The sequence below is a fragment of the Electrona antarctica genome (genome assembly GCF_951216825.1).
Source record: "Electrona antarctica genome assembly, chromosome: 3".
NCBI classification, from domain to species: Eukaryota; Metazoa; Chordata; class Actinopteri; order Myctophiformes; family Myctophidae; genus Electrona; species Electrona antarctica.
This window is the reverse complement of record NC_136808.1, coordinates 18,957,869-18,972,777: the sequence shown is the minus strand read 5'-3', so window position 1 is coordinate 18,972,777 and position 14,909 is coordinate 18,957,869. Positions and strand designations below refer to the sequence as shown.

At 43.0% G+C, this 14,909-nt stretch overlaps 1 protein-coding gene across 1 annotated transcript in view; it reads left to right on the top strand.

The window, feature by feature from the left end:
- Window positions 1-14,909, top strand: part of ext2 (exostosin glycosyltransferase 2) — a 30,199-nt gene that overhangs the window by 12,741 nt on the left and 2,549 nt on the right. Inside the window, exons 9-13 of the mRNA XM_079497179.1 lie at window positions 2,632-2,763; window positions 7,393-7,582; window positions 12,507-12,673; window positions 13,402-13,545; window positions 14,301-14,429. Coding sequence (XP_079353305.1) covers window positions 2,632-2,763; window positions 7,393-7,582; window positions 12,507-12,673; window positions 13,402-13,545; window positions 14,301-14,429 — 762 coding nt within the window. The remainder of the gene's footprint in view (window positions 1-2,631; window positions 2,764-7,392; window positions 7,583-12,506; window positions 12,674-13,401; window positions 13,546-14,300; window positions 14,430-14,909) is intronic.

The following is a 14,909-nucleotide window of genomic DNA, read 5'->3' as shown; positions in this document are numbered from 1 at the left end:
TTTGGCTTGATGTACAGTAGTGTCAATTTAGGTCAAATTAAAAGGATGTGTTAAACAGCTGTGAGATGTTAACGGTATTCAACTGAAGCTTCTTAGTCTATTCTGCCCTGTTTATCTCCCTTGTGCCTAACTTGAGTCAAACCCTGAAAATAGACTACAAGTACATGACAGGCTTTATTAGATCAGCACAGTTAAAGACAGTAGTTTTTCATCAACCATGTCCATAATGACGTCTGAAGTGAGTGCACCATTCACAATTGGATGATTGGAAATTGATTAAAATCTGTACACAACTTTTGACGGTAAAAAGCAAAAGTATGTATAACTATCCACCCAGTAAGCCTCTGAGTATTGTTGAAAAAGATTTAGTCTATCTTAACCATACTCCTTTGTTCTTAGATGCTAAAAGCAATATGTTGGATTGTCTCTAGCCAAGCAGTACTGGTCTGTTTGTAAAGCAACTAACCAAGGACTACATCAGAGGATGCAATGTCGAATGTTCGAATTCCGATCCCGACGATCTTTGCTGCGTGTCAATCTCGATCTCTCCCCATTTCCTGTCAGTCTACTGTGTCCTATCAATAAAGACATAAAAGCACAAAAACAAATCTTAAAAAAAAGACTACATCAGACTGTGGTCTAGAAATTTCAATCGTTTATCAAGAGTTGACTGACAGTTAAGGTCTAGATGTTTAAGCAGAGATGGACAGGGTCAGTCTCGGGGCTTAAGGATGATGTCTGTCTTAACCTTTTATGCAGATTAGCGTTTCTGGCCTGGGCCATGGCTCAGTGGTCCAGGCACCTTGGCTGGTAATCCAGTCTGGCAGTGTGCCGCGGTTTCGACTCCCGATCCCGACGGCCTTTACTGCATGTCTTCCCCCCCATCTCTATCCCCATTTCCGGTCAGCCTACTGTCTGTCCCTCCATAAAATATATAAAATAAAGGCGAAAGCCACAAAAACAAACATTTAGATTAGCGTTTCTACATTAGGTGAGCCAGGCCATGGTAGCCTTTTTATTGGTGTAATTTCTATAAGCTAGTTGATCAAAAATATATTTTGGTCTTGGTGAATGATCTGCCCTTGTGAAAGGAGCCGTAGAATGACCTGAAGATGAAGTGAAAGGCTTCGCTGCTGTCAAGACTTTTCCTTCTCTGCAACGCAGTCTCTTCTCTCCCCCCCCCCCCCCCCCCCCCCCCCCCCCTCATAAAAATTCCTACAGGCGCTGGGAGGGGGGGCGGGGAGGCGGAGGGGGTCGCAGCGGGCCTCTCAGGGCAGCACAGTTTGCTTTCTGCCGTCTCCCGGTCGGAAAGGAAACTTTCATCACCGACTGATTTATGGGCCGTCGGCGTCCCCCCGAGATTAGAAAGTCTTTTTGAATTCTCCTCACCCCCTCCATGAAAATAAAAGCTGTTTTTGTGTTGTTGTACATCGCCAACACTAAGGGGCTGAGACGTGGGGGCGTTTTGGGTGGATGAGAAAGGGGGCTACGTCAGTACTCTGCACATGTACCACGAAGGCTCTCTGCAGACCATATGACAACCAATGCACGAGTCAATAAAATACACTGGTGCACTGTATTTGGACATGACAGAGGACACATCATCACCACAACACTGACTAACCCACAGGCACATACATACACATTCACCATTGGGATTCAGTGCTTTGCGGGTAGTCTACAGCAGTGGGCATTGTCAGTCTTACTTATAATTGTTACAACTCTAAGACTTACTCTTTAGAGTTGATCCCTTATCCACTTTCAACCCGCCATCCCTGTTTTGGGCATGCCGTTAACGGTTTGACTACATAATCCGTGTTCCACGCTATTTAATCCATGTTCTTGCCCTGCGTAATACGCTAAACCCGCTATTTTATGCGTTTAATTCGCAGTTTTTTAATAATTAAAAATAAATGGCGGATTTGCCGCAGACCTGGTGACGAGGCCGTCACGTTATGATTACAAAACCAGAAATCTGCCCGCACTGGGCTGCAAGGGCTTCTGGGAAAATGAGTTCAATGCAAGTGAACGGTGGTTTTGACTGAAAATTCTGTTGTGTTACACACCCAGCCAGCACAGAGACGCCCAGTCAGTTTAGCTATGTTTGCCATTCGATGTACAACAAAGTATACAGGGCTTAACTGAGTCATAATTCACATTAATTTGGGTCTGCATAGTTAAATTGAGAACTGTGACTCCAAGTCATTCACACATACTGACACACACGACCTCTAGCACTGAACAGCTAATAAAGGGCAGTGTCTGCTCTCTGGGTCAATGAGGAGCTGGTGGGATGGAGTCAGGTCAGCACGCCATGGCGCCTCCTGGCAGGAGACCATGTTGTTTGAAGCTTCATTAACTCTTACTGGATGCTCTCCCCTCTGAACTATCCCTTGAAGTCTCTTAATAGATTAGGGGCCAAGCAATAAGACCATTTTAGGAGTTCGGTATGGTGCTGTTAATACTAGTTCCGATATTCGTGAATGGGTTGGGGTCAATATTGGATCCTGTGGAGTGGACTAGAGACCACTGTTGTGTGGTTTCCATTCCATATCTGTGAAATGGGCAATGCAATGCAAATCTTCCAAGCTTTTGTTTGTAATGTTTGTGTGTGTGTTCTGTCTGTCCTAGGCTCACTGGTTCTGGGAGGCCTACTTCAGCTCTATGAAAGCCATTGGCATGACAACACTCGATATCATCAACGACCGCATCTACCCATATGCTGCACGTACTTACGAGCAGTGGAATAATCCGCCCGTGGTGGTACGTAACCTGTTTATGCCATGACATTAATAATCCGCCCGTGGTGGTACGTAACCTGTTTATGCCATGACATTCATCAGTGACAAGGGTTGTGGATTTAAAAGTGCACTAAGTTATAGTTCTTTGTTAAAATCGCTATATTCTGATAGTAATCATTGCTATAGAGTTTTTGTTTTAGTAACGGGGGGTCTCCCTGTCACTCCAGCTCAGTCTGTAGTAAGAACATACATTTTCAGCCCGGGATATCAATTCTATACAATCAAAAGAAGAGAACTCGTATGATACAGGATAAACAAGTGAATTTGGAACAGCAGACGCAAGGAAAAATTGGAACTAGCTGATAAATGGGTACTCTCTCTGTCTCTGTCCTGACTCCTGATTGGATGAAATTAGCAACCCACAACAAATGTTATGTTAAAGAGCAGACAGGGAGACTGCTGTTATTGAGCAAACACTATACCAATGCATTTTATCAGAATATAGGGTTTACCCCTATTGGAAAAATAGCAGATCTACAAGCTCGTAGCGCGCCACTCGGTGGCGCGCTATGAGCTTGTAGGTCTGCTATTTTTGAAAAACCGAAGAACCACTGACATAGAAACAGCTTTTTCAGAAAACTGTCAGGATGTAGAAGACATTTTTAGAATCTGATCTCAGGTCAAAATGGGTTAAACAAAAAACCATTTGTTTTGACCAAAATACATCACTTAGCATACCTTTAATGTGCCTACCTTTAATTTGATTTCTTGTTCTCCAACCATCCATCTTTCTCAATACGTTTTTATTCCCCACACAGTGACTGCTCAAGTTCAAAAAAGAAATTCTTGCACTTTGAACTTCAACAGTGTGGATAACGGTAAAAAAGATAAAGTAGATGTAAGATAGTAATATCATTCTAGGTGTGATCGTGTTATACTGTGTTTGACTACTGGGCTGACATTTTGTTTTCTTCTTATTGTTTGGGGTCTGTTTACTGCCTACCTACTAGTGCTCTCACTCCCTCCAGCCCTGGATAGAGCTCTCACCGCACAGAAAACCACAGTGCCACATATGACACTGTTTACCCCTCCGCGTTTTTACACTCTTTCCCTAGTAAATGTCAGCCACAGATTGGCTTCCTTTCTTCTCTCTCAGGCTCCCACACGTGTAGTGCCTTCACAGTTTTGGTAAACACCCAGCCAGCACAGAGACACCAAGTCAGTTTGTGTCAGCAGTTCTGCACTGGGAGGATGCCTCCAATGTGGTGAAAAATAAGTTCCTGCATGTTTGAGTCACTATGTATGTAGACAGAATACTGTGGGGGGGGGGGGGGGGGGGGGGGGGGGGTGTGTGTGTGTGTGTGTGTACGCACGCACGCACCACATCACTGTGGTTGTGCGAGTGTGCGGCTGCAGACAGCCTGGCTGAGCGACCATCTCTCAGGGGTTGTTAATCAGCCCAGTCTGATCTTCCAGCCTCCTTCCTCCACCCTGTGTGTGTGTGTGTGTGTGTGTGTGTGTGTGTGTGTGTGTGTGTGTGTGTGTGTGTGTGTGTGTGTGTGTGTGTGTGTGTGTGTGTGTGTGTGTGTGTGTGTGTGTGTGTGTGTGTGTGTGTGTGTGTGTGTGTGTGTGTGTGTGTGTGTGTGTGTGTGTGTGTGTGTGTGTGTGTGTGTGTGTGTGTCAGGCCTACTCAGATGCCAGGGCTTGTGAGTAAGGCAGCAGTCAGGTTGTGTCGGTGTAAACATGCAACGTTGATTTCTCATGACAGTTCGCATTTCTGTGTGGCTCGAAGCCACTCAGCTTTGCAGGATTAACGTTTAACTGCTGAATCGTGACCACTGTTGTGTGGTTTTTCCCCCCCCTTGCATCGGTAGATTATTAACCACTTAAGCCCTATTAAAAAGTGTTCAAATATAGCTGATTTACAAACTCGGGAGGCTGTCTGGGCTTTTAGATCTGTTATTTTGTATTGTTTATTTAAATGTGGGTTGTTGAGTGGGGGGGGGGGTTGGGTTGAAAGGTTTTTCGTTTTATAATGACATGCCAAAAATAGGAACGCAAGGGTTAAAGGGGTTAATCAACAATTACACTTGACTGTCAGAAGATTTGGTCAACTTGTCCACCCTGGCTTTCTTACCCATCAATATCAATGGTGTCTCGGGGCTCGTCCATGGTCCTCCGGAGGTTAATTGTGTTGGGGTTCAGACCTCCTGACCATTTCTTCCTTTAGCTGGGAGATGAAATGCTCTCTTGACGGATTGGAGAGACGGTGAGAAGAACTTGAACAGAGCACTAAATAAATCAGCCCCCACCCCGTTCTCCCCTCTCCTGTTCTGTAAGCTGAGGGCTGGTAATTGAAAGCACATTTCTTGGGCTGTGCGGGTGCTTTTAGAATGGGTTAGTAGGGAACAGGCTGTTTTCTGTTTTTTGTGGTTAACTTGCAGCTCTATGGCATAGTGTAAGCCAGGTTTTAACATTTCGTGCCATAAGGCATCTTTGTTTAGTTTTTTGTTTTAGTTTTTTTTGCCACGTCAACATAATGGTGGATATTGGATAAATGTCTTTTTGAACTTTAACCGCATTTTAACTAACCCTGTCTTTCATTTTTGGTATAATTTAGAATCTATCCTAAACAAATATTACACTTTTCAGCTCATGGTTTGTGTGTGTGCTAATGTACTGTACATGTTATAGTCATGTGCATTTTCTTAATAATAAAGCCGTGTTAAAATGGCTTTGGTTTGCTTGACACATTCTAGGCAGATAAATGCATTTTAAGTAGTTAACATATCTTATCTTGGGAATAATTTGTCCACCTTTGATAAAAGTCCCAAGAAGCTGAATTGCCCAGAACTCAAAATCAGTTAAAAATATTCAAGGCCATTTAGATATTATCCTAGGCCTGTGGATGGGTGAACTCTTCAAATCAACACCGTAGCTCCACAGAATCTGTTTGTGTTTAAATAACGAACGGTAGCAAAGCTGTAAAACTACAGTTCTCTTTTCAACACTTTTTAGGTGTGGCTTTCGTTTCATCTAGAAATGTACTGAGACAAATGACTTAAGTGGTCTCCGCTCTCTTTTATTCGTTCTAACACTTCTGTGTCGCAGTGCTGGTTTAATTATTTCCCCTTCTGCTTGTATGACAATGTCAGAATGACCACATGGAAGTTTCCAGTTGCCAGTAAAGTGAGTTTTTATTGGTTGAAAAATGACTGATGTGTGTGTGTGTGGCAGTAACTAAGTCTCTGTAACAGACTTGCATGGACGCTGTGAAAAAAGCCACACAACCACCAGCGTGTGTTTGTGGCTACCTGGGGCCAGAGAAGAAACATGCGCTACACATCCTTAAAGAAGCCCGAAGATTTACTATGTCATATCTGCACTCCCTCTCCACTCCTTAGATTGGATGGTGAATCACTGTGACCAGAATGAAACACATGATGGGAGGAGTCTTTGGAAAAATGTTTATTGAAAGTGAACCACAAAGCTCCCTAATTTGTAATGTCTAGTCGTGTAGCCTGGCATGGCATTTAATGAGCAATTCCCATCTGTATTTTAAGGCAGTGTTTACCAAACACTGTGCCGTGAGTCCACGTGCGCCTTGGGATTTTGTGACAACCACACTTTAATATTGCAACTATACAAAACGTTATGAAGTTGGAGGCAAATTCTGTAACCTAAAGGGCTTTTGAAAATGGCAAAGATTGTGTGCACGCAAAAAACCTTTTCGCCAGGAGTATTAGTTTACGGCTTTATCATTTTGATGTAAGCTGGAGCCAGTACATCTTACAAACTGTTTTAATGCAGCGCCAGGAAAGAGCAGCCAAGTCGCTCATTGGCTGTAGATGGCCACTGACGCCCATATTCCCCACTAACTGGAATACTCGCCAATCTCCCTGGTGTTCAGTCGCTGCCCTCCCCTGCTGTTTTTTGCCTTATTGCACATTCCCCTTTTCTTTCCCCAAATGGCGCTCACCTGGATCCCTGCTGCACTTAAGCTATACAGTAAAACACTGCTTGTGATTACAGTACATCAGCAGAGCAGAAGATAAATGAGTCGTTCTGTCCTAATGTTTAGCTTCTTCTTGCTTCTCTCTGGCTTTTCCTTTCTTTCCCACTCTCACTTTTCTTTTTCTCTCGGCTTCTTTTGTTCACTCTGCTGAGGATTTGCGCCTCAAGTTATTCACTTACTGCATATTCTTTTATGATTTACTTGGCGTTCAGGGCAATTTTCACTGGTTGCCTGGCATTCTCTGTGCCGACTATTAATCTCAGAGAAATTATTTAAATTAATGCTCCATAGTAAAGCAGTCATCTGGAAATCGCTGCTGGTGACCTCACTGGCCAGTAAAGCTAAATTATGGCACCTTAAATTATGGAAAACCAGACAGACGGGGGCAACGTAGGAAAGACGTGTGACTGGCAATAACTTCTCATCTAGAGAGAGAGGAAGAGAGAGACTGGTCAAGCCCTTGGTGTATTATACACTGTATAATATCCTTAAACACCAGGGGCTATTTGTCTATGACACTGTTGTGCAACAAAGTATAAAATAAAACGCAAGTGATTAATCAATTCATTGAGACACAATTATTTGATTAATAAAACTAAGTTGCAGCGTTTCTCTTTTGCTTCTTGTCCTCTGTAGAAGTGGTCCAGTGTCAACAGCCCACTGTTCCTGCCCCTCATCCCACCCAGAACACCTGGCTTTACAGCAGTGGTGCTGACCTACGACCGCATTGAGAGTCTCTTCAGGGTCATCACAGAAATCTCCAAGGTCCCCAGCCTGGCCAAACTGCTGGTGGTGTGGAATAACCAGAACAAGAGTCCTCCGGAGGGTAAAACGACAATTATTATTAATCATATTCAGCTGTTGAAATGATAAAATATTTTGTTTTCAGTCGTGTATTGATGAATCCCGGTTGTTGGTTACAAGCATAGCCTGTAATAAATAGGAATTAACAGAATTCAACCACTTAACAAGTTTTATTTAAAGAGTACCGTGATTTCTTTTCCCACCCTAAAACATGATCATCAGGTATTATCATATAGGAGGGAGTATTTGTTAAAATGTGTTCATTAAGTATACCTGGTTTCCCTAATGGGTGGTAACCGGTGATCCACCTGAACGGAAGCCGCACCCACAGCTGTTGTATGATAAAGAGTGAGGAGTTAGGGGAGGGGATGATATTGTGATGTCACTATATCACAGTTTTTCTTTCATTGGCACGTTTGACTGTCAAGGTTTCAGCCTCCAGGAAGAAACCCTAAATAATACAAAGGCAAGACATCATTGCACATAACAACCACACCAAGGGGTCTAATGAAGTCACCTCATAAACACGTGGAAAAACTGGAAAAGAAATACAAAAATCACTCCATCTTTAACACAAAGCAGTACCCACCTCATCGAACCAAATTCACCTTTGCTAGAGCCCTGTACAATCTATCAGTCAATCAAACAGTCTGTTTGTCCCCTAAAATTCAATTTCAATCATTTTTACCATTTTATGTTGTTTCTGGATGTAGCTATTTACTGATTTTTTTCCCTCCCCCACTTTTGATTGATTTTCAGGCAATGCTCATTGCTCTGCCTTGCCTGAGGTGCAAGAATGATTTATTTTCCTCTCTGGTGGAATGTCGCCCTCAGCTCTCATTCCTGTCTTGCATCCGGGATGTTTTTGTCCTGATTATCATTACTTGGTTCAATTTCTATGCCCTTCCATTTGTTTGTGATGTGTCCTTTTGATGTGTGATCTGGACTTTGAACATAGTCTTTGCAAATGCCCCTCCATTTCAGTCAATTATATGCTGGCTGAATTTGCACAACAGCTGTTGCCTTGACTCGTGGAAACCATTTTGTGAGATGTTCTGTTATATATTTTGAAGCCGTTTCTTAACTACTTAAACTATATACTTAATTGACCCTAATGGTGTCCCCCAGGGCTCTATTATTTCTCAATCGACACCAAATCTCTTCGCCAGGATGATCTACACTCTACAGGCTCACAACGAGTAGCAACACAGCGTGTTGTGAGCTTGTAGATCTGCTATTTTCATAGATTGTTCGCCCCCCTGTATAGGGACACTAGTTCATTGTGGTTGACCATCTTACAGTTATCATCCCACAGCAAATATGTGCATCTTTTTTGATGCACTCTTACAGTAGAAGAAAGTACACGTCAAACCCATAGAAGCAGACGCTGTGTGTGTACGTGTAAACGCACCATTAGTCTATATGGTAGTTAAGAATTATGTCGTCCCCCCCCCCACTGTATATTCCTCCAAGCACATACTTTACGTACATATTCTTTTACCAAAGGGTTGTGACGTGTCAGCCATTTGCACCACTTCTGCAGCAAGTAAAGGTTTGATGTCTTCCTCCACAATGTTTTGACAGGGATGTTAGAGAGCTCCAATCTGTAACCTTTATGGTTTTCTCATCTCCAACCTCAAGCCCATAAGGTTTACATCCATTACTCCTTACACAGGCCTACCTACTTGATCTTTGCGTTCATGTGATTTACACAGCATTCTTGCTTAAAGCTTACAATTCACTATAGACATCTGTGCTCGGTATGCATTTAATGTTCATAGATGGGAGTTTGTGGGGCTTTATTTGTTGTCCTTCCACAGGTCTATGCTTTCCAACATCCTTTTTCATTATGTTGAGCGTTTTGCTAAACTTGGCAATTGGAAGCATCCATGGAATGATAGTGGCTGAGCACACCAAATTAAACTGCCAACTTGATGCGAGTAGGAGAAATGTTTTTTCTTCCCTTTTCATGGCACGGACTAGAGATACAGTATATCTCTATCCATGCCATTGGGCTTTATAGGCTCAGAATGGAGCTCCTGACATACAACAGATGAGTGATAACAGTAAGAGCAGCCAACGCTTGTTTTTCTTGCAGAAACACTGAGAGGCATGACATGCTCCTTTCCAGAGCCAAAGCCCTGCAGCGTTTCCTCCACACACAGAATGAGAAAAGAGCAGCAGCTCTGTGGCATGTTGCCCTTGTAAAGAAAGTGGTCAAATATGTCTGAAATTGGAACGTTGGTGTCTGTTATACAAACACATCAATGCACTTCAAATCAATTTCACCTGAACACATCAGGTGTCCTAGGTCCTACCTGATGAGAAAGAGCACATACTACTGTATCATGCTACAGTATCATGTATATAATGTATATGCCGTATGCCAGCTTGGTCTTTGTGCCGTTATTTTGTCTTGAGCTTAATTAATTTACACTTTGTCCCAGTCCCGCAATTGTACGTCGCTGAAATCAGATTTTGCATTGCATTGCACATTGGCTTTAAAGCGAGTGACCTTGCGCCAAAATATAAATTAGGCTTAAGACTTGCGCAGGCTATTAGAGATGTGGCGGAGTGAGCTCGTATTAGCGTTATTTATTATGTCTCTAATTATTCCCCTTTACTATGCAATTAGGTATGCGACGGTTTATGGAGCCTTATCCCACTGACAGCTCAGTTTTCAGAACGGGGACCAGTCTTGACCGGGAATTAAATCTCTCCTCCTCCTGTAAGAGCCAGCCAATGTAATGAAGCAGTGAAGCCACTTTGAAGTGCCCCCTAATGGCCCAGTGCTGGCTTTTGATTAGAGGCGTCAGCGGCGCCTGGCTGGAGCTTCGTGACCCATTAGAATTAACAAGGGGCCATTGACAGGTCAAACTCCTGAGGCTCAGCTCAATATAGGAGAATGTAATTCTTCCTCGATCGCAGGCTGAACACACCAGAGACCCAATGATGTATTTGGTGTTTTCAAGTTGCTCCTTTGCTGCTGACAAAAGAGCATTGAATTAAGTTAAATTATTTAACCTTGAGATCTAGCACTTTAATAACTTCACCATGCATGTTTTTGAGTAAGAAACCATGAGTGGTTTATAGTTAATTGTACATTGTGTCACATTTGTTGTGTGCTTGTAGATCTGCTATTATTGCGATTTTTGAGGGGCGCTAGCCCCTCCTATATACAGCTTTTGTCCCCACACGTCTCAATATTTGCCATTGACAATGAAAGAATAAATTAGGTCAAACGTCTGCCAAATATGACGTAAATCTTGTCCCCACAGGCCCACACGTCTCATATTTGCCTTTAAGAATGAAAGGAGAAATTAGGTCAAATGTCTGCCAAATATAACGTAAATCTTGTCCCCACACGTCTCATATTTGCCATTGACAATGTAAGGAGAAATTAAGTCAAATGTCCGCCAAATATGACGTAAATTTGTGGCAACACAAAGCGCCCCTCACTTCACACAGGTGTGATTTTTGAGGGGCGCTAACCCCTCCTATATACAAGTTTAATGTTTGTTTTTAGTTCAATGTTTGTTTTAAAAACGCCATTGACAATGAAGAGAAATTAATGTTTGTTTTGTCCCTAACACAAACATTAAATCCCATTAACAGTTTAGAGGCCCCAGACGGAGATCACCGTCTAAGTTCGGAGATTGATAAACGGGACGGAGATTAATTATATCAAAACCGATCGCATTGCTCCACAGCCTAGGAGCGCTTGTTGCCCAATCCTCGGTGTTGCACAACAGTGACACGTCATCGAAAATGTTCCCTTGCCTGTTTAGCGGACGAAAACCTTAAAACGTTCAGAACTCGCGATCTAAATCATCCTGTCTAATTCTGAAAAAATATCCTGTGTTAGACGGTGCTACGATGTCCAGTCGCTAGTCGCGATAGATTTATTCTTACCTCCCGTTGTTGTCGATCGACTCTAGAGTGGTGTGGCTATTGTTAGCTGCTACACAGACATTCACAACAACTTCCGGTGCCCCGGTAAAAGTGGTCCGGGCGCTATAAATGATGGGCACATTTTATTAATGGATTAAATAGGTCCGGGCCCTCAAGGTGTTAACAATAAAGAGAATTTAATGTTTGTTTTGACAACATTTGTTTTATCTCATCATTACATCACTCCAAGCTATGCCGAATTCCCTCCTCGATGTTGTAAGATGATAAGAGCGCCCCTCACTTCACACGGGTGTGATCTTTGGAAACATTTAATAGTTAAATAAATTATATTGGATAGTTCTATTTAACTGTTGCACCCCTCCTTGACAGTTAACCTTTATTAAATCTCACATTTAAAACAAACAAAGATGTTATAAGAAAATACAGTCATGTGTTGTTGCAATTTTCCCAACAGCACTTTTGAATGGAGGACCTGAAGAGCCTGTCATTGTCTGTCTGGCCCAAGTTCCATCATTAATGAGGGAACACATCTTGTGTCATGTGCCTGCACCATAGTCCGTGCCCTGGATTCTGCCCAAGCTTTTTGAAACGCTCGTCTGAAAAAACAAACTCTTATTGCTCTGCCTCATGAAGAATCTGTGGTTAGATTTGCACATGCCTGAGGTTGGCGTAGCGATACAAGACGGCGAGTAAAGTTTTACTGCCACAGCCCTATTTTCCACTGCCAGGATCATCTTCAAATATCTCTCTGTGGTGAATGACATAATTCTCTCTCCACCGCCAATGATTGAAATTGGTCACATTTTGAAATATGTCTTAACTACTTAATAATGGCCTATTTGTAAAAGGTTTTGAAAACTTAAGCATTGTAATGGCATTCCAGATTTGGCATTCCAGATTTTCTTTTTCAAAAATGTTTGACGTGCACATTTTTTTTTAAATGTCTGCATACGTGCCGTGTGTGTGTGTGTGTGTGTGTGTGTGTGTGTGTGTGTGAGATATTAATTTATATCCAATTTTATCTCAACTTGTAGAGTCTCTCTGGCCAAAGATAGCTGTCCCTCTCAAAGTCGTGCGGACCAAAGAGAACAAACTCAGTAATCGCTTCTTCCCCTACGACGAGATCGAAACCGAGGCTGTGCTTGCAATCGATGATGACATCATTATGCTGACATCTGATGAGCTGCAGTTTGGCTATGAGGTGAGAGAGAACTACTTTCTGCCATTTTTATTTGCTTCCAGAAGACCACAAGAATGAAAACCTTGACCATATTTCCCCCATCTTCCATTATGGCAGGTAAAGCAGCCAGGCCTTTTAGTTTATCCTGGAATTTAAAGTAATTCAGGGAGATTACAGTCCCGGACTCCAGTGTTGTGGATTTGAACTGCATGCTGGTGGAGAGATGTGTTTGATGTATGAGGAACGATGACAGGTCCAGAGCTGATGCTGTCCATGCTCACAGATCTCTGCAACCCCACTCAACTCCACTCACCTGCAGGCATTTAGAACCCATTTCATTCAATTGTGCTCAATTTAAGGAAAATTACACTGAATGAGAGGCAGTATACCTTAGAGGAGCTGTCTGTCTATTTGGCTGTGCGGTGGTGCCTCTCGCTCTCAATCGTTGGATTAGCCGAGCTGCAGATATCAAGGCTTAGAGATCCAGCCATTGGTAGAGCAGACTGTCAGAGAGAGGACCAGAACCAGTTATCTTTGAAGAGATTCCAGTAATCTTTGGCTTGTACAAAAAAAAATATATATCCATCCCGCTGTATTTTTAAATAAAAGTTGAATGATTCTTTTGTAGGAAATGTTTCTTTGGCTAGGTTCTAATCTACCATTTCCAATGTAAGTCATCAATTCTCACTTTGGCCCAACAAAGCAGAGTGTCTCTGACAACCTGTCTCCTGCCCTGACATTGTTTCTAGGTGTGGAGGGAGTTCCCCGACAGGCTGGTGGGATATCCTGGCCGGCTGCACCTCTGGGACCACGAGATGGGGAAGTGGAAGTATGAGTCGGAGTGGACCAATGAGGTGTCCATGGTTCTCACTGGAGCTGCCTTCTACCACAAGGTATCCTGGGAGTCCCTGGTTCAATTTCAGTAGTCTTCCTTGCAGTCCTTTATCCATGTGCAGCACATGGTTGCAGAAGTCATTGCTTTGAAGTGATGTCACACTAATCATTTCACATTACATTGGTCATAATGTCTGGCTAAAATAAATAATATTGTTTCTGCCAATATTCCTGCAAATGGCTCATGCCAGACCTTTGTCCTTGCTCCTCTCCCAACAAAGCAACAAAATTAGTTTTGGAGAAAGGTCTGGTTGCACACATCCCTCTATATCTCTACCTGGGGAGTGTTTGAGGCAGGAACACTAGTGACTGAGATTAACGAGTACAGTGTCATAGGTGGACCAAGGTTATCGCACTGTCACCAGAAAGTTCATCACATCAATTCAAAGCACACTCCAGAGATGGAGTCTTTACTTGCTAAGGTCAAAGATTAGACTCATTTAAGTGTGTGTGTGTGTGTGTGTGTGTGTGTGTGTGTGTGTGTGTGTGTGTGTGTGTGTGTGTGTGTGTGTGTGTGTGTGTGTGTGTGTGTGTGTGTGTGTGTGTGTGTGTGTGTGTGTGTGTGTGTGTGTGTGTGTGTGTGTGTGTGTGTGTGTGTGTGTGTGTGTGTGTGTGTGTGTGTGTGTGTGTGTGTGTGTGTGTGTGTGTGTGCGCTATATATATGAGTTATTGTGCATAATGAGATGTTTTATTTAATGTGCATATTCTTGCAGATTTTATATTTAAAGTCATTGTGTGTCTGATTCCATTCCAGTACTTCAATTATTTGTACACATACAAAATGCCTGGAGACATCAAGAACTGGGTAGATGCTCACATGAACTGCGAAGATATCGCCATGAACTTCCTGGTGGCTAACATCACTGGCAAAGCCCCAATAAAGGTACAGTCCAAAACACTTTGTCCTGACTGCTCTTGACTATAAAACATGGCGAAAGCAAGAAAGCAGTTGTTTTGTCAAACATCTCTGTGTCCGATCAGTTCTCACCCTTCTGTTCCACCGCACCCCCGCCGGACTGGCTGTGCCCAGGTGCACTAAAGCCCAGCCTTAACCTCCCTTATCTGGGTGTCATTCACTGACACTCCCCTTTTGAGTATGTTTTCCTAAGCTCACTGGGGCTCATGTGCACCCTGCCATCAAATCATGGACCACCACACCCTCCCCTGCACTGGCCCCACATATCTCACACATGCTCTCTCACAAAACACTAATGCTCTTCAGAGCCAGATTTGGCAGTAGTCAGGCTTGCATTGTGATTGGAATTCTACATCGCCGGAAATATGCATATGAGCAGTGTAAAGCTATTTAGAGCAGGAAAACAACATTCAGAGACAGGCCAAATGTGGACACAGTGATGTAATC